At 44.1% G+C, this 20648-nt stretch overlaps 1 protein-coding gene across 2 annotated transcripts in view; it reads right to left on the minus strand.

The window, feature by feature from the left end:
* The window catches only part of fstl4 (follistatin-like 4), a 119927-nt gene extending 100561 nt beyond the window's left edge, over positions 1-19366 (minus strand). The window contains exons 1-3 of one of the 2 annotated variants that reach the window (XM_048237726.1): positions 19164-19366; positions 14640-14788; positions 4482-4512 (exon numbers count right to left, since the gene is read on the minus strand). In XM_048237726.1, coding sequence (XP_048093683.1) covers positions 4482-4512; positions 14640-14777 — 169 coding nt within the window. In that variant the 5' untranslated portion in view covers positions 14778-14788; positions 19164-19366. Of the gene's footprint in view, positions 1-4481; positions 4516-14639; positions 14789-19163 lie in introns of both variants that reach the window. The other variant, XM_048237725.1, reaches the window with a different exon arrangement.
* Positions 19367-20648: the final 1282 nt, after the last annotated feature.

Consider the following 20648-nt stretch of genomic DNA (forward strand, 5'->3'; position numbering starts at 1 on the left):
ACTGACCAGAATACCCATTGATTTTTCTATTGCTGTTTTTTTTCTATTTACTATTATTTTGCTCTTGATACTGTTTTTATCTAATGTTTTTAGCATTTATTCCACTCTTCAAAATAAACAATATTGTGAATTTTAAAATGAATTGAGGGTAATTGAGGGTAACACCTTGCATACTGAACTGAATAGAAAATTCATATCTGAAATATTTCTGGTCTTTTCGCGTTGTAACCACGCATGTCTTTGTTGCCGGACTCTATCCTGTAATCTCACCAGGTGAAGGCTTGAAGGCTCCGACATGCATGCTGTCTAAGGCGCCGCATTTGTAGCCTGGGAAAGGATTGCGAAATGGGGCCAACTGAGTATTTGGAGAGAAGAGAAGGGAAAAAAAACCTGCCACACACTCTGAAGTGCTTGTAAATGAGGTGAGGATTCCTCCTTGTTCAAAGTGATGATGCATGTCATTTACACCTGTTCACAACACTTCCTCTTCAGACTACTGACAGAAACCTCTGACACTCCTGCACTGCCAGATTCACTGCAAGTTAATTTGCACTGTTCACTGTTCGATTCTTAAAGCCAGCATGCAGTTTGTATTAGCTCAGTTTGGCTGTCTATGTGGAACAAATACGATTAAGCTTGGCTGGGTTAGAGAGTACTATCTTGCAAGCTCTAATCAACCTTAATGGCGTTTACAAACAGAAGTTTGGGAGGAGCATGATGGAATTTGCCACGCCTCCTCCTTCAATCAGACAGGTTATTTATTCGCAGTCTACCTTTACCTGCCAAAGTTGCAGCATCGGCGTCACTCCGCTCGCAAGACGCGTTTGGTCAAGCCAGGAGCCGAGTCGCCAGTCGCGCAGATTGGCTTCCCCAGCGCCTTCTCGGGCATCCAATCGCTCGCCTGTTTCTAATAACAGCAATAGTCGCCGCACGACCCGAAGAAGGAGAGCTACTCCGCGGACCATATCTTTGATTAGAGCAGAGTTGGATGCGTGTAGGATCGACTGCCCTTGTTCCGCAGGGAAAGCAGACCTGCTTCACCTTCTCCAACAATCAGTTATCTTTCCACTCCTATAGCCGATCAACCAAGCACCAGCGCCGCAGCGCAGAGCTCTGTTCCTCCGGCGTTTCCCCCTCTGTTCATGCAACATGTTTTTCAACTCAGCAAGTTATGGCAGCCCGCGTGCAGCCCTCTACCTTGCCTTCCGCTACTGTGGCCTCCTTCTCTATTCCTAATCAGCCTTTTCCCCCTGCTCACTCAACTCAGCAAGTTATGGCAGCCCGTGCAGCCCTCTACCTTGCCTTCCGCTACTGCTGCCTCTTTCTCTTTTCCAGCTAATCAACTCTCCCCACTTTTCTCTTTGCCGACCCAGGGTGCTGCGCAACCTCCTCCCCCTTCCCCCGTAGCGACCGCCGCTACTTTTTCCCCTTTCCCCATCATCTCCCACCGGCGTGAACCGCGTTCGAGCCCGCGTTTTTCCCCAGCCAGGGACCGCGTCCCTGGTTCTCCCTCACCCCTCTTTCCCTGGATTGGTGCCACCACCCTATCCCGTTTCGGCATCTCATCTGAGACCATGTCTACATGAAATAGTAACAAAATATAATCTATGTGGTGATCACTAAATGTAGGCTATTTAAGGTTAAGGGAGCATCGCTTTTACCCCAACTCAATGCCGGCGTTGGCCGTAAGGCAGCTGATACACAGGAGCTGGTGCTCTGTCGTTCATTGCTAAGAGGGCAAGGAAAGGAATTTTGTCACCTTCCTCTGTGTTCAGAGAGTTCAAGCATATTAAAGCCCTTCCCTAGCTGACCAAGGGAGCACCTGCACCTGAGTGTAGCTCTGCTCCGTTACTTCTCTTGCTGACCCTTGGAGCACCTGCACCAGCGTGTAGCTCTGCTCTGTTCCTCTGAATCCTCTCTAATAATGTGTTGCTGCTCACAACTTCTCTTGCCGTTAGCTACCGCGGCTAGTTACAGTAGCCTATATTCATTTTAATTGCTTAGGCCTATAATGCTAAAATTGGGGTGCATTAGATGTCGATGGCGTCTACAAACGGAAGTGGGGAGGAGCATGACGGAGTTTGCCACGCCTCCTCCTTCAATCAGACAGGTGATTTTTTTCGCAGTCTACCTCTACCTGCCAAAGTTGCAGCATCGGCGTCACTCTGCTCGCAACCCACCACTTCCCCCGTCTTCCATAGTTAAAGAATAAAGTGGTGTATGGCGGAATCCTGCACGACTCCTGGCTGCGCAGTTGACTCCTACACGATCCCGCAAATAACTTCAGGACCCTGGCCAGAGACTTCGGCAAACATGCTTTTCTATTATGCTATTATCTGTTTGCAAATTACGGAATCTGAACTAGTGAATAAAGAGCTGGCCACACTTCTCATCTTAACTGAGCACCAGTAATGTGAGTTTCATTGTACACGAATAACCATGTGGCGTGTCCTCAGTGCACCCGGAGTGGAGATATTAAACAATAATAGCAATGCTGCTCATTATAATCATAATTCCATATTCATAACGTAACCTAAGGAGAGAGGCATCCCACTCTCCCTGCACTCTCCAACGGCTCTCTTTGTTTTTACCTCCACTGACAGTCTCTCCCATTCTAGTCCATTTAAATTCCATTTCATTTTATTTATAAAGCACCAAAACAATTGAAAAACGCCTCAAGGTGCATTACAGAGCCTACAGCCCAATCCCCTTTTCTTCTCTACTTCAGTCAACCCCCCCCCCCCCCCCCCAAATCTCCCTACCCCCCAAATCTCCCTACCCCCCATTTCCCACTCGTGCTATTGCTGCTCCTGCCACTTAGAGATGGTTAAAGAGTTCTTCTGTCGGTGTTACCCTGTCTAATTCCCACGCAATTACTGCCTAAATGAACCACGGGCCTGGTTAACTGGGTCTGCCTCTGCTCATTGTTTAATTTGAGACAGTAACGAACCCTGATTAAAGCCCCGCTCGGGCTCATAAATTAAGCACTCAAGGCCATATTAATAGTTTCTTTCCAGAAGATAATCAAATCTATTCAATTGTGCTTTCTGGTGAGAGAGAGAAAGAAACAAAGAGAAAGAGAGAGAAAGAGTAAAAAAAATAATTTATCGTCCATGTGACCTTTGCAACTACATGTGGTGTTCCCGACGTGAGGCATCATTTATTTATGACTTCTGTCTGAGCCGGTCGAATGGTACCGTGCCACGTTTGCAATGCAGTGGCTTCAGCAGGTAGCACTGTGTCTCTCAAGTGAAAACTGGGGCATTTTGATTAATGCTGGCGTCTGGAAGTGAGGCAGTAAGACACTACAATACAATCCCTCCCATATCAGAGAGGAACAGAGAGAGGAGAGAGAGGAATATAGCTATTAGGGGTATCCATAGACTGTAAGATGATACTGACTAACACTAGCAATTGCTTCAATTCACATATAAAAAGCCAACAGGAGAGACGACCGCAGAAGGGAATATTTATTCAGAATGTAAAAAAACCCAACGAATAATTAGTCCCTGGAGAGAAATCATGAACATATTAGCAAATATTCAAACCAAACTTACCTGTTCTGCCAATTCAAATACGGCATGTTTTTCTCACTTAAAATGAGGAGTAAATTGAATTTCTCTTTTCTAAAGGAAATTAGAAGACCCCATGTTGATGCAGATAAGTGCTGATGATTTATTTGATAACTGTGCATGCAGATGGCTTGAAATACACATAAAGGTCTAAGTGGAGGGACTGCGTCATCTCAGCACAACTGCCATTACTGTGAAGACTAGTCACAGATTTTCCCCTCATAAATTTGAACATGCTGAAAATCCAGTGCGGTTCACTGGCCCAAATGATTCCAGTGACAGGAGAAATATTCTGCAACCAGATTATAATACAGCTCTGCTGTAGCTGGTATAATGTAGGACAAACAAAGCTGTCAAACAAACAAACAAACAAACGAAGCTCACAAACACACACACACACACACACACACACACACACACACACACACACACACACACACACACACGTCCATGTGTCAACTGAATCATTTTCATGTCTTTAGGGTTGATGGGCTTCCAAGCAGCAAAAACACTGACAGCAGTCATTTGACCACATCAGGTAAGTGCTTCAAGCACAATATGAAAGGCACTAAACTGGAACACACTTAAGCTGGGGGTGTTACACAACACAAGCGAGGCTATTCCTATCTAACACAACACTGAGCTACAACTTTGAGTCAGATCAGGGGCGAACCTGGACTAAAACCACTTTTAGTGTGCATGTTGTATTGCGGTAGTGACTGCACTGTATTAGTTACATGAGTTACTATTGTATCCGATAAATGACAGTACAATCATCATTAAGGAGGGGGACACATAAGAGCACACGCAGGAAGACTGGTAAATCAGCACAGTAAATCAGACAGTAGGCTACACCAGCACAGTAACTCTTGATATCACAGACAGGAGGAGAGCAGGAGATGTACTCACGTTCAGAAGCTTTGCCTTCAGCCTCTCTCTTCTGCTGGGAGAAAACACATGGGACATAATTAGCACCTGGACTGTGTTTGAGTTTCATCTCCACCTATGACAGGGTCTGATGCAAACAATGAATTTCATGCTCATTCGAAAATATTTATATTACCTCCTCAGATCATCCTAATGGAAAAAAGGTTTTTTTTTAAAAAAATAATGTGTGGCTACTGATGACGGGCTCAACACATAAAAGCTAATGTGTCAAAATAGACAAGGATGGAATGTGTACATATTTTTATTTGACATGCCAGCTTTTTTCTTCTTTGAAATGACAGCTTTCAAAAGAGTGAAGTTGCGCAGATCTTCTCACTGTAATTATATACAGCACTCCAGTCCTCCTCTGTCTCAACGGGACGTACTAGATCACAGCTTTCTAAAAGAGTCTGTGACGAACACACTCTGGTAAGGATTGTAGTGATCAGAACATTCCTTGTGTATTCTAAAATCCAAGTGTGTTCTAACTTACTCAACCAAATAATCCTAATTCTGATTCTGATAAACCTAATTCTGATTCTGATATTCTCTACAAGGATGCCCCTGGAAAAAAGGCTTATACTATAATACACAGAGGCTATCTTCTACTCTTCTATTCGTGGTACAATATTTCTGCACTTCAGTGTACTATGTGCAATATGTAACAGTCGCACAAACCAGGTCTCTGGTCACCCCAAACCATTTAAAAAAAACTCGAACACAACATGCAATTCTGACTGCATCCCTGGCCACCTGGCAAAACGGCGGTGCCAGCAAAGTCCAGGGGCTCCCCATTCAAAGCAGTCTTTTTGATCCGCCGCGTTTTTTAATAGCCCTTCTGGCTCGCGGAGTTTACAAGTGGTATCTTTGATTGTCCGCGTATAACAAGTAGCAGCAGTTCTCTGTGCTGGACTTGGCCACTGAAGTGGTTCAGTGGGGGGAAAAAAGCATATGTGTGCGGTAGCCTTTGGCAGTCAGTTCACAGAGCGCCTCCATCCTCTAGAGCTTTAAAATCACACTGAAGCTTCTATGTTATTACAGTCATTGCTCAGGCCAAGTTGAAATCCTCTATTTTCCCTCCATCTGTCCATCTTAATTGCTGGGGTATGGCTTTCATATTTTTCCTGTCCTCAGAATACCCTGATTCTTCCACATTTTCCCGACACTTAGCAAAGAAAGAAAGCATTTCAACTTTACCTATAAATAATAAGACATAGAGCCTACTATGCAAGAGGCATGTCAAACTGGTTTCTATCAGTGAATTACAGGCATAAGACAGTGCTTTCTCAGTCTATTGTAACATGATGTCTTTAAATAGCCCTATAAAATGTCATTTGTGCTTGCTTTAAGAACTACACGTGCCTGATATAGAGATTTCAGACAAGACATAGTTGTCGGTAAAATGTTTCCTCTTGAAATAATCTTACCATTGATTAAAAAATCTTTCTTTCTGTTCTACAGTCTGTTGTTAATTCCAATAACAGTGCATGGCCACCCAGAGTAAAAATCAATTCAAACTGAATCAATCGACAACTCTAACCAGCGTGACATTTAAAAGGCCACTATGACATGCACAATGAGAGAATCAGACCCAACAATTCAATTACTTCACATCGCTCAGTAAATTGAACTGCTGTGAAATTACTTTTTCCAACATGAAAAAAAAAAATGTCTCATGTGACAGATCGTTTGACACAGAAACAAGTACAGCCCAAAAAATGGGTTTCTGATACAAATTCACACAAACACAAATCTTTTTCCCCCTCCTTGCACCCAGAAATGTACCTGTAACAATGGAATCTGAAGGAGACCTTTTTGCGAACACAAAGACAAACTGCCCTCTTCGAGTGAATCTTTCTCAAAAGAGAGCTGCTGGTAGTAACAAGTCTTGAAGCAGCAAATTATGGCAATCCATGATAAATGACTTTTTCCCCAGCATTACATTGGTGTCATTAGCTGGATCAGCTCCATACATGCTAACTGTGATATTTACAGGCATGATTTGTCCCGTAAGTGCTTCTATTAATTGCAATTACAGCTGGCAGAGGTCCAGGGGAGGCGGAGGACAAAAGGGGTTGGACTGGAGTTTGGAGAAAGCTTTTAAAGCAACACAGTGTAGTTCTTTCACCTTAAAAAGTTTCAAACTCATTATTGATGACACACGGATTTACCATAAGGAGAATGGAGACTGACATTACCGATGTGTGCACAGAACGCCTGGGATTGCACCTTACATGTATTCATTTAGCAGACACTTTTCGTCCAAAGTGACTTACATACAGTATGTCTATTCTATTACAAGGGACTACATTGTCCCTGGAGCAGCGTGGGTTTAAGCGCCTTGCTCAAGGGCACAATGGTGGAAGCCGGGAATTGAACCCACAACTTTTCAGTCTACTGCACTGCCACCGTCACCTTACAACATGGCCGTCGCAGATAGAAGCATGCCCCTTTTCATCGGATTTAGACAAAAAGGGAACCCCTTTAGCACTAAATGGGTACCCAATATGTTGAAAATTGATGAAAAGGGTACTCCCCATTGTGTTACTTTAATGTGGGGATTTTGTTGTGATCAAAAGATCCAGTAAATATCAACAATGTTACTAAATGCAAACCCTGGTTGTTGTTTTTTTCCCTTCAGGAACATTTTTTTTGCTCTCGCACTCAAACCAATCAGCAAGGTTTTAATTGGTGAGCTTTTTCTACATGCGTGTATTTACATACTTAAGGTGCAAACATTTTTTGTCAACTTCTAATTGACTGAATTAAATCTGTTAGTCTGCTATTTAATGACTGTGTCTGTCACAAACCAACTGTTTGCTTAGTATTATGTTCAGTCTTAAGCGTCTTACGATACTAAAGTGGTTGTCCTGTTTTTGTTTCCAATTACTCTCCAAAATTCCCCAAATTGTTGAGTTAAAAACTAAAACATTTGAGCCGAGGTCCATGCAGAAGCAGAAGAGAGTGAGCTTAGTATGGTGGTTACAGCATTGCTGCATAATAGAACAAAGCTCATCTTATCATGCCCTCATGCTAGGAGCTATTACAACCTTGGCCATTTCCTCAACTGTACTGAAGGCTATTCAATTACTCCTGGTGCATGCACACGATGATGATATTACCTCCCAGGGTCAGTTTGCTTAGAAAATCACAAAGAATAGGTGAAGTGTTCTAATGACCCCGCCCCGGTCTTAACGCCCCTGCGGGCCTGTGTTGAAATGAGCAGCAGCCACACAATGGTGTGGATACAATCCACATTGTATCCATTCCTGCATTTCCTTTTAAAGTCTAATGTTTTCCTCCTGCGCTTTTCTCTATCCACAACGCCATCTCATCTTCCATTTTCACCCCTTCCTCTCCTGTTGTTTGTTCTCTCTGGTGAATCACCATTATAATCCAAAAGGCAAAGTTTCAACGCACTGTGAATTGAATCCAGGCACACACCTTAATGCAGCTGAACTGTGTGCTGTGAGGGTAGAGATGACTCTTTGAAGCAGGTGTGTTTCTGAGGATAATACCCACAAAAATGTCATCTAAAAAAGAAAGTTAAATAAGTATTTGTATCCATGTATCCCTGCTAATCGCACCACTTAGCTGCTCTCTGCATCATCTGTGCATCTTGGTACTGGCTCTGAATGGAAATGACATTTCTGAAAGCACACATCTGAAAGCACACATCCATGTTGTTCAGATTCTGAGCGAATGTGTAAATGCAGACAATTTGCAGCTCTTCAGGGTCAAAAGAAACATCTCTGAAAGTGCAAGAAGCAGAATGACTTGTGTTGTCTGTCCTGTCATTATGACTACGGGGGCTTCCTTCCATAAGGTAGGCTACTCATCAAAAGGAAATGATAGCTTCAGCGAAAGTTCTACTAGGAAGACTCGTAGTGTAGCTTTACTCCTCCCATGCTTACATGGAGCCAATCTTAGCTTTGCCTACTTTTCAGGAAAGCCCTGCAATCTGATCATTCACTCATTCAATCAGCCCTAGCCTATAGGAATTCAGTGGGCTCTTTAAATATGTTCCACCTAACACTGCTTTTGCTTCTCAGTACACTGACTTTGACGTCCTAGCTCAGGCTTCCGCGCGGACCTGGGCTCTCTGCGTTTTTACCTTCGCCCCTTCTGCCCTCAGTGGCGTTCCTTGTTACAATCCAACCAAGGCTCGTTAATGCTGTTCACCCAGCGCCCTTCGGTCAGGGCCACTGCATGACACTTCATCGCTAATCTCTGCATATCGGAGTCACTCACGCTGTTGCAGCCTTCACTTCACGGTAACCTACTGCCGGGTCACCGTCCCCACGCAACTCTGTTGCAGGCCCATGTCGTTTCGGCAACGATTTCTCAAGCTTCAGCGTCTGGTTGGTAAGGTTATTGTGCTCTCTTCCCAAGCTCCTCGAGCTGGGCTACACTCTACCCACAGTCATGCAACCCGCTTGCCAACGATATTCGGCGGGCAGCAAACAAACTGACTCGACTGACACGGTTTAACTTTCACTTAGGCCTCCTTACAATAATTCCTGCTGATTTCATAATCCCTGCAATTTGTGCTGTTAATTGCTAGCCTGCACCACGCTGCCGTTGAACCCAACCCAAGACCTGTTTAATTGATGTTCTACACTTACTGTGGTTATCTCGATGTCTACCTTGGTTGAGCGTCGTCAAACCAGTTGTTTTTTGTGTAGCCTCTTAATTTGCCTCGCGGCTCGTTGGGCTGCATAGACTTTAGGCTAGGCTACTCGTCTGCTGGAACTTCGGTTCAGGTATCACTCCTTGTGCATGGCTGCGTGAAGCCAGTTCATTCGTTGCATTTGTTTAATCATCTGGGATTGCGTCGCATACCTTCTGGTGGGAAGTCTACACGGCCTTCCTCGGGTGATTCTCTGCATGCACTGCTCAAGTCCTCCTCAGTCGGTCTCGTATGCGAGTTTGCGCTTCAGCTTACTCAATGTAGCACGGGCTGTTGATTGCTAGTTGCCATTGCCAACTACTCTCAGCTACCGCTGATCTGTCATGTCCCAGGTATGCTGTGACATCCCCAACGTTCTCAGCTATCTGGGTTCTCCATTTTGGGGGGTCTTACACCAAAGCTTGAACCAAAATGACTGCACGCCGGCCCATGGTCATCAATTGCCAGCAGCCTATGTCACAAACTATTATCTAGGCAATTATGGGTGTTTTCTTTTCAATGCCCGTACTATGTCATTGTTCATTAGCTGACGCCACAGTGATGGGCTCATGCCCACATGGTGTTGGTTGAGCTTTTAATTAAGAAGCTGTGTCATTTGTGTATTTAACATATCCTTCTAGCGTCTTTTGTATGTTTGAAATGTCTTTTCTGATTGTGTATTGGGTCCCTAGGAATTTTATAGCAGGCCTCACTTTGCTCACTGCCCACCAGTGAGTCGCTTCAGCACTCTATATATTGGTGTTAATGGTTACCGGCTGTTCATGATTATGTCAGCAATTTAGCATTTTGCTAGTTGTGGTTTAAGTGGTGGCCTATGCTGGAAGTTCGTTGAGCATGACTACCAACGTAGCCGTTGGCTGGTTGTTTTACCGATGACGATACTACATGTCACCTGTCTAACCACTCCTTCCTTCTCGCAGGTCAAACGGAGCGGTCCATCATCACTGGCAGATTCAAGTCTCCTTCAGGCCAATGCTGTGCCCTTCATGCACTCTTTAAACACAACGGGTCTATGCGTGTCCATGTGATTTCAGCCATCTAGTCTCCGTATTTTGGCAGATCCTCTGCAAATGTATACTCAATTTCCATTCTCCTAAGGCTGTTTTGTTTTGGCAGATATGCTCACCCAAAGTGATTGTGCCAGGGAGGATGTGCAAGTTCCTTTTACATTCTCCTCCCAATCTTTAATTTGCTAACCCCTGCAGGTGCATCATGCCTCCCCTCTTCTGTTGAGGGGATGCAGTTCGTCAATGGAGAAGCAGTTCCACATATCACACTAACATCTACTTTCTTACAGGGATGGCAGTGCCGGTTCACGAAATCACGCAATCGCGTGGATCATGTTTCCAGTTCATACTGGAGTGGGGTCATCCCTCCGTCTTCACAATTCTCCCGAAGGCCAGGATATCTTTCGAGGATATCTCCTCTTGTAGCACAGCTTAAAACTAGCCTTCCTAATCCCGGCACTTATCACCTGTCTAGAACTGACTCTTGTCTGTGTAAAACCGGCACTCACTGATGCACTTTTTGTTATTGTGCTCTACCTTCTAAATTGTTTTAATTGCACTGGCATTGTGGGAGAATTGTTTTAGCTTTAACCTGTTTACCGCATTGTCAGTAGCCTGGAGGACCTGACCCAATTTGACAGGTTAAGGGTCTGGCCACAAATAACGTAATGTCCCAACTCGAGGGGCGGCACCAAGCACACATTTGGAAATCTCACCTCACGCAATCTACACTACGTCTGTCATCTGTTTAGATCGCCTCTGGCCCGCTATATCAGCTACACAGATATGATTTGCCCCTTGCATCGCGGGGAACCAAAGTTACGTGCATCATACTCCTTGCCAGACTCGAGTCTCTCCCTGAGCAAACGCTTCCATGAGAACTCTGGATTCCCAGGGTACATTATCAGTCGCTTTGATTAAAAATGTGCCGGCCACATGTAATGTCACGTGTATGCACACCCCTCCACTCATCACTCAGGGGCCAGTGCTTGGCGCACGACTGATATGATTTCTGCATCCAGTTGGGAAATATGTATTGCTTATTCTCTCCTCATTGCTACCTTTACTCATTGTCTCTCCAGCAGCCAGTTCTAAACTGTACTATCCTGCCACAGTTGGTGCGGCTGGTATAGCGAGGTCTCGTTACGTCACTCAGAGCTCCTCTGCACTCTGAGATGCATAAGCACCAATGGTACCCCAGCACTCATCTGTTCGTTGTCTTGTCATATTTCAGTTACATATGTTTCTTCCTCCTGTCACATACAGGCATGAATTGTCCTGAGAAGTCCTTTGTCTACGTCGCAAGGTCATGCTTCCCTCGCATTACTGATGCTGCCCATCTTATTTTGGGGGGCTTTCCAAGAGCAAGTGCTAAGGTGTAGCTCTCAATGGGTCTATCTTGGCCTTGGGTCTGCAGCTCAATGCATTCATCTCACTCTAGCCGCTGCAGGTGAGCTATCGAACCAGAACACACATCTGGCTTCACAAGCACTAGTCTTCCACAAAACTAGTCATAATGCTCATCTATCCTAAATATTAAACCACATGTCTTTGATACGAATATACTCAAGCACCCATATCAACTAACTCATTGCTCCGGTCCCAAGCATCTGCAACCACAAGCTCTATTTCCCTGCATTGATCCTAAGTAAATCATGTTTAACCTTTTAACCCTAAACATGTTTTGCTTCCCTGGTCCCCGTTCACTACCTTAAACTACGGCTCACACTTTACCTGATTTTCAGCAGCCATCTAGCTAACGTGCTGCTTAAATGTAACCTCTCTCCAAAGAGGTTCACTTCTCACTCATTCCGCATCGGCGCAGCCAAGACTGCCGCCAAAAAGAGCTATCCACGTCATCCATCAGGATGCATCAAACTAACTCCTCTTGACATTTTCGATGCTCAGAAGTTGCTCTCCTCTGTTAATTCGGGTACCTCATTTTATCTTCACAAATCCTGGTGGCGATGGTTACATTCTGGCATTCGCCTTGCACTAATCGCTGAAACATATTGGGGCCCAGCATGCCGGTAGCTCGTGGTGATTTAGTCTCAGCCATGGGGATGTTGCCCTTTACACTGGTTGCCCAGCTCGTTCGACGCTTATGGTTCAGGTCACTCCTCGCCGGTTGCCCGGCTGGTGATGCACGTCTAGGTCGCCCTAGACACTGGTTGCCCAGTTTGGTCCAGGTTGCCCTGGATGCCAGTCGCCCGGCCATCACATCAGTCTAGGTTGCCCTAAATGCTGGTTGCCCAGCTCATGGTTCAGGTTAGGGCGGTGACTCAGGTTACTCATCCTTTTGGGGGTAGGCTCCCCGCCCCTGCCTTCATCCATCGGCAGGAGACAAGATCCGCTCATCGCTGGACTGATCCGAGATGGGGCCTACGCCAAAGACTGTTACCTATTCAGGACTCTATCATGCTTGTATCCAAGCCGTTCCTTTACTAATTAAATTGTCAACTGATTCTATTCTGTCTACTGAGTCTTTCTGGTAGAACTGTCGTGAACGGTTATGACCGAAATGAATGCATCATCTTGGAAGAAATTTGCTCATGTAACCTCCTGTGAAGTTACATTTGTACAGGTCTGTGGTGGATATACTGTGTGTTTGGAGTCTCCCCTATAGCCTGGCGATTCTTATCAGAATCTGAGTCTGGTAAGTTATTGCGCTGTCAATATCGTGTACAACAGCCACGATAGCAGAATATAAGAACCTCGCTTCTCTGGCGACAGCCTTTTTTGTTGTAAACAAAATCAACTTAGGCGTACTCAGGTGAGATGGATGACTACTTTACTGTTTCTCACCTGCCCACCATTGTATAAAGGCTGCCCAGACAATTTGATTTATTTGATTTGGGCAAAGAGACTTCTCAATGAAGTGACTCCAGACCGAATTTCAAACTCAAATTTTGTGGGCAGGGTAAATTCAGTAAAGTCTCCCCACATGGTTTGTGACTTTGAAAGTTTCAGAGCTAATAGTCAAGTCAAGGTCTTAAACTAAATATGAAATCTATTGGCTTTCCTTAAAAGTATGCTCATATTTCTCTGAGCACTATCCCTGTGAAGAGCTGGTCTAGTTCTTTTGCTCGGTCACTGGGTTTATCCATTTTGTTGTCTGTTTTGACCACCACAACCTCAGAGGGCTTTGAAGAACTTTAAGGTCTGCTGCCTCCTTGGCTTTAATCATTAAAGTACAGAGCTCCAGCATTTGGGAGACACGTTTGTTTGTTTGTTTATGCTGAAGCGTAAAGCTGCCATGGATTACTCCCTCCTGAAGGTACCTCCCTACTTATTCAGTGCAATTCACCACAGGGTTTTCAGAAGCCAATGCCAGACCAGCCACAAATTTTGTCTCTTTCTCTCTCTCTTCTGTTCCCTGACTATTGTGGGACCACAGAGGAAAAAAACAATGACACTCTCTCTCTCTCTCTCTCTCTCTCTCTCTCTCTCTCTCTCTCTCTCTCTCTCTCTCTCTCTCTCTTCCTCTTCAACCCAACCCAACACCCTCCTACCCCCCCCACCCCTCCGCTGCCAACCCACGGCTCCCCATGGGCAATACAGACTCAAAACAGACCAGAGGGGTTTATGCTTAATTGCACAAAGAATTGGGAAAACAACTGCGGGGGAAATATTCTCTCTTCTCCACACTGGTAGCACCACGGGACAATTGATTAAGGGGCGAGGAAAAGGGGCGAAGAAGGGGGGGTGGGGGTTATGGGGAGAGGTGGGTGTGTGGGCTGGCTGGCAAGAATTTCATATGTGCAACAAATAATTAAATACTTGCAGAAGACAGGGAGAGTCTGCGTTGTGGCTTGGCAGAGAACAGACGCACTCCCCTTTTTCCAAGCAATGTTAAACTGAGTAAAAGCACTTATTAAATGAAGGGGAAAAAACGCATCTGCAGATGGTATCTACAGAAGCATTTGCTTAGTAGCGAGAGAGAGAGAGACAGAGAGAGAGAGAGAGAGAAAGAGGAAGGGAAGAAATCTACAAAGGCTTTTGCAGACAACAATAATGTATTGTGATGCAAATGTGGACGAAGAAAAACAAAACATCACAAGAAAAGGAATCTAGGAGTGAAGAACGCTGGCATTTTTCACGGTCCACCTGCGTGGCTGAGTCTACCCCGTAACTTATGAGCAGAGCCTTCAGCTTACAGTAACAGCCACAATAACCATATCATTAATCTTCCTTTGAGGCCCTAGTCACATCACTTAATGAAATTGAAGAAGGTATCACAATTTGAAGAGTAACTTGGAGAGAAAAAAATATGTATGCGTCTTAAATGGTGCACTGCTTTCATATGCATAACTTCAATATATTTGATACCATGTGTGCTATTTCAGAGGCTTATTGAGTTCTGATCTGCTGCCAAAATAAACTGTTTTCCTGGCACATTGAGAGGGTGAGTGAGATAGGGAGATAGAGAGAGATCACACTCACCAGGGGCTGCGTTCCCTTGAAGGCACCCTCTTCCTCTCCTCTGTTTGCCGTATCGGTGCTCTTCCCTCGTTCTTCGGCCAGACAGAGCGCTGCCCCGAGCATGACCGCCACCAGAGCCCAAACAACCAGCCGTCCCATCACTGTCCAGCCTGTCAGGGAACCAAATATGACAAGATGTCACCTGGGGCGGGTGCAGGAACCCCACGTGTCGCTCTACAGTCACCTCCCCACCGCCACCGAGAGGCCCCAAGAGCCTCTCCATCAGAGCCATCACGCACGCAGTGTGTCACCTCAGAGCCCTGAAAGACAGCTCCCTCCACTGGGCCTCTAACACTCCACTGTGCTTGTGCTTGTGTTTGGCCCCCCAGACAGTCATGAAATGCCAAGTGATACAATCCCCCCCTCTCACAACCTTGATGCACTGTTTGCTTTGTTTAGGGGATTTGTTTAGGGGAAATCTTCTGAAGGCCAATAGATAAACAAATTGCTCAAGTTGTAATCGCTAGTTGTAAATGAGTTGTTAGAACTGTAGAACTGAGTATAGTGCATAGCGACTAAGACAAAGCCTGCAAGATTTTTTTTTTTTAACTGCCTATTGTTTGCTCTTAATAAACAAAAATGAGCTCTGAAAAGTGTATCAGGTGAACTGACCCTCTCTGCACACAACTGTCATGCTCGATTTGAAAAATAAACAGTATTTAGGCCGCCATGTCAGCGTGCCAGCAAGCGCTCTCTCTGATAACAGCATGGCCTTTTCCCGAGCTGACAGCGGCAAGCCCTGCAAGCCAAAGCGCCACGCCTAGCGGTGGGGAGGCAAGTTCTCTCCCTCGCTCGCTCGGCTCCATCTATTCATATGCTCCTGTCAGCACCTATCCTCACATGCGCCTGAGGCTGCCGCAGCGACGACAACGGCTGCCCCAGCGGCCAGGGCCCACAGCCAGGCAGCAGACCGAAGCGGAGTCAAGGCTTCGGCGATCAGCACCACCTGCGTCGTCGGCTCGTGGGACTGCGGCGCGAAGCAGCAGTTTGCCACAGTGTTTGCAGCAGGTATATTACAGGTAAGGGACATTACAGGAGTCTTTTTTTTCCAGGCCTGCTTTTGAATCGCATTAGGGTGCAGCGGCAGTGGACATGCTGTAGGGCTGTAGGGGTTTTGCTGAAAAGGAAACAATCTTGAGGGGAGAAACACTGGAAACACTTCAAAAATCTGTTCCACTCAGAAATGCCTCCCCTTCACGCTATAACGGAGTAGTGCCAGGGGATTGGCTGTCGGGCCTGTGTTTTTTACAGCGCTCGGACAGCTCCTGAACTCACTTCCTGTTCCATATGGCCAGAGCAGATATGAAGGGGGGGCGAAGGAATGAAACTGCCTGTCATCCGCAAAGGATCTCATATTTTACCTGCTATCACTTTGACACAGGGTTAACGAGACAAATTCTTTCAGAAATTTTATATGACAGAGCAAGCGTGATAAATCTAAGTCAGACTGAGACGTATCTCAGGAGGATTTATTTGAGCTAGCCTCCTAACAGATAAGGTTATGAACCACTACTTACACTAATGTTGGATTTTACAACTACAATCTTGGAACTGACAAAAACATAAGGGTGGGCTTAAGGTGTGTCACCGGCCGCCTTTATGAGTCAGTTTGATAGGCCTAGGATATCTCTAACAGAAAAATGTAACGCAAGGGGAAGGCTATGCCCCAGGTGTTTGCACTGCTTAGTAGTGATGCTTTTGGGAGGAAAGCTTAAATCAAACAGGACATGGGCTTGTAAGTCTTGTAAAGAAGATATCAGATATCACAAACAGTAGCATTGTTTACTTGAATCAACAAAAGGTGAACAAAAGGATTCAAGTAAATATCTAGTCATATTGCTAATAAATTAGTCAAATGTTGTTTCAACAGGTTTAAATGTAATAATCGTAAAACTTGCCTATACAGGTCTTGGTTTTCAGGAAACTGTGAGACAGTGACAACTATTTATGCAGCGTAAAACTGAACTGAATTAAATGAGTAAAATCTTGTATCTAGTGTTGCTTATTTGTCTGTAAGATAGAGATGGCCAAGTATTTTCTTGACCAGCTGCAAGTGGCTCTGTTTTGCATAAAAGCCGATCTCCTAGCCGGTGAGGCCACTGAGAGCCTGTCTGACAGACCACTTTAAGTACGGCATCGCATTCCTCTTCTGTCCTGTATCTGTTGAGGTAAAGCTCCAGGGCCCAGGAGCCTGTAATAAGACTCAGCTCAGCTCTACAGCTTCTCTTTCTCTCTATCTCTCTCTCTCTCTCTCTCTCTCTCTCTAGCCACGGTAGAGAATAAAGGGAGGGAGGAAGTTAGGAAAAAAAATAGTAGCCCTTAGCTGATATTAGTTTCCTTCTGACAGGATTTCTTTGACCATTCAAACTCAAACATTACATGTAAGGTAAGAAGAAAGCACTCTCTGGAGCTTGTTTAACCAAACAGCCTTTGAGATATTCAACTGAAAAATAACAACATAAAAGTAGGAGGCTGTATTGAATAAATAGGCGTTTTTGGTACGTTACATGGCAAAGCCGTTCACAAACAGCACCTGATAGTACACAGACTGATATAAGGTCCAAATCCATATATAACACAAATAATGAAATTAAACTGAACAATGAGTAAGTATCTTTAAGAATGCTAGATCTGAATAAAGAGATAATGCTGACATTCATTGTTCTGGTCCATACATAACAAACATGAATCAATCCAGGGGTCTCTCTGTGACATATCACTAAGCCAATATAAAAACATTGTAGTATATAAAATAACATTATTTATAGACAATAGATCATGGTGACATTTCTTACATGCTTACACAACAACAGGTTATTGTGCCCAAACAAGTGAAGCAGATGAGCACTGCTCCATAGCCCTGTAGTGTAAGAAATGAATGACTTATTTCAGAAAGATTAGCCAAGTTTCGAGTTGAAGACTTTGTATAAATATAATTGAGTACAAAAAACTGAAAATAGAGCCTAATAGATCATGCAGTTATTTCCCTTGGTGCATCACTATTAGGTTAATTATAATGCCGGTTTTGAACACGACACAATCTCGGCAGAGCTATGAGACCCATGGAAAGGCAAATACCTGAAAGTATAATCCCTCTCATATTGCAATGGGAGGTGAGTCATGATATGTGCTAAAGGTATTGTTACAGGTAGGCCTATGGGATTAAAATACCTCCTCCATAAAAAAAGAAAACCTATACTTTGATCTGAGGATAAAACGGGTGTTAACCGAAACCTGTTATGATCCGAGAGAACATGTGAGAAAGCTACAACCATGTTGAACGCATCTGATATAGCCATTATCTCAGTTTGAGAAGCTTGCACGCATCGGCTAAGACCGCGGAAGTGAGAATACTGATTTCAGCACCGCGGACAGCTCTATTGTTAGCGCAACATGGTGTGCGAAGACATTCTCCTTGCCCACTATTCACGGTCAGTCTCTGTTTCAGGCTGTGTCGCGGAAGAAAGTAAAAGTAGGCGAGATTATTTTGAGTAGCTGGTGTTATTGAATATGATCATGCATTGCATGTTTTCAGATGATCTTGAGCTACATAACTATGTAACAATCTTACCCAAGAGAAAATATTATTGCAAAGTTATCCAGCGCCATAGAGCTAAGTAGCCTATGTCTAGCAATATATTGGCTTCCCAGTGACAATATCAGTGAGCACTGAAGAAATGTTATAATTGAATGTCAGATTAAAGTTTGAAAGCCATATTTTAGGGTTGCATTTTTCACGGGTCAAAATTTAGCATGAATGTTTCATGAGATCCCCGTGTCTCAGACAAGAGTCGATCTCTAGTCGATCTGTTTCTGGGTATAGCCCCCAGTCCTGCCAAAGAGTAAAAAAAACAACGTTAGACTCGCCAGCGGGTAATGGGAGACTGTCAGGGTATTTGTCGTATATTTTCTATACCCTGCTGCCTAAAAGTAATGCGCCAGTAAAAATGGTAGCATATGACGAGCACCGGATCCTTCCAATATATCATAAACTTCTATTTCATTACGCATAAATGAGAGCGTGCACAAAATATGTTAATGCAGACATACTGTGAAGCAGCGCAGGCTATGTGAACCAGCAGACCACGGTGATAGATCGTGGACAGGCACACACTAATTAACTATTATCTTCCAGCTCTACCGGGCCCATGAAAACAATGTCTATAAATAAGTAGCCTAATATTGTTTTCATCATCCAGCAACGATGGCAGTACGTTTACTAAAACAAGGAATATTTAAATCCTCACGACTTGTCGTGCACTGGAACAGCATCCATAAATATACTGTACATTTCAATTCATATCGTTTATCTATGCACAGTTTGATAGCCTACCGATAAGCATGGACACAACATTTCAACATAACGTCCGTAAACATGACAGAAGTCTCCCAACCATCGTCACTAACCCAAACATGTAAAGCATGAAACAACAGAGATAGGTATGTGTCAAACACTTCTTCCTTCGTGTAAGATACCATCCTTACCTGCGTATTCCACTTGAGAGGGAGAAATGTGTAATCGCCGGTAAGACAATTAGCCAAAGAGGTGCAGTTGCCACACACTTCCTTAGTTCCACCTCCCACCCGTCTACAGATTGTCCTAAATTGCCTGCGTTATTCAGTTAAGCCTGCGAAGCAGCATGCATTTGACGTTCCAAGCACAAGCTACCGAGGTCCATTCCTCGGTTCTCAGTGGCTCTCACTGTTACAGCTTGCCCTATTTCAACCGCTCCTAACTATACTCCTGTTGACGTCACGGTTGCATATAAAATAGCCGCAGATCGCACTCCGAAACTAGCACTTGTGCCTACATGCCACAATTCTATCTGTATTTTGGCAGGAATTATGCGAGAAATATGGTCTCCTTTTCAAAAAGGACATTTTAGAATGTTTGTACAGAATACTTGTACCACTTGAATAATCTGTTAGACAAGCACATGTGTGGTAGTTCAACAGAACAAATCAAACATGTTATGTGAGCTGGTTGAAATGAACCTGTCATAGAAAAAAGAAGTAACTTGACATCCTGATGAGTGTGAGAATATGTGAAGCAAGACTGAAATATTTTGTATGTATTCTCATATTTCTTTCTTGGCTTCCATACACAGTTAGTGACACCAGGCAGGTGAACAAAAGGAATTACATTAGGATTCTTGCAGGAAACAAAAAAAATGGAGTCGGTATCAAAGTTGCATATGTCTTTGAAATATGTATGATGAATGTAACATTTATCACAAAGAGAAATGGCGGCACACCTCTTTTGATTCAGGGGGACAAGAGCAATATGTTTTTTAAATGCAGTGTAGGGAAAAGGTTCTTCTTTACTGATACTAGACTCGCTCACTAGCTCAGGTATGACTTCAGACAACCTTCCATGTGTAGTATTCCTACCATTACACTTAACACTATCATTGTACAGTTGATGTCCATAGGTGGCCTACATAGGAGTCTGTATGAATATAACAAAGGAGTTACAAAATCTGTTTGCTCAGAGGTGATACTCTGCATGGCAATGGCTCATGCTTCCCATTCTGCTCATTTAATAGTGGCTCTTCTATACTTCAACTGGAAGAACAACTTCAACTGGAAGAACAAGGCCTAAGGCCTGGCAGGATTTTAAGATATGATGTACTTTACATTGCATGCTGCTTTATATGAAAGCATCTAAATACTTGTATTGTAAGCATGGTATGTATACCTCCCAGGGCCAGAGTGGGGCCACTTTTCAGCCCGGGAGTTTCAGGCCCAAAACCTGCCCACTTTTTTAGTGGTGGTGGAAATTGGATAAATAAGGCATAATTTGGATAAAACATTTCAGCTCTTACTATCCTGTAGTTTTATTATAGGCTAATATTCCACTATTCCACAAGGATAGGTTGATAAGTTAACAAAAACAGGAAGGAAGAAATAAAGCATTTGAAATGTATCCCACAATTCCTCTAAGAGGCATATTGAACTACTGTATTGTTT

Source organism: Alosa alosa, chromosome 2 (assembly GCF_017589495.1).
Source record: "Alosa alosa isolate M-15738 ecotype Scorff River chromosome 2, AALO_Geno_1.1, whole genome shotgun sequence".
NCBI lineage: Eukaryota > Metazoa > Chordata > Actinopteri > Clupeiformes > Clupeidae > Alosa > Alosa alosa.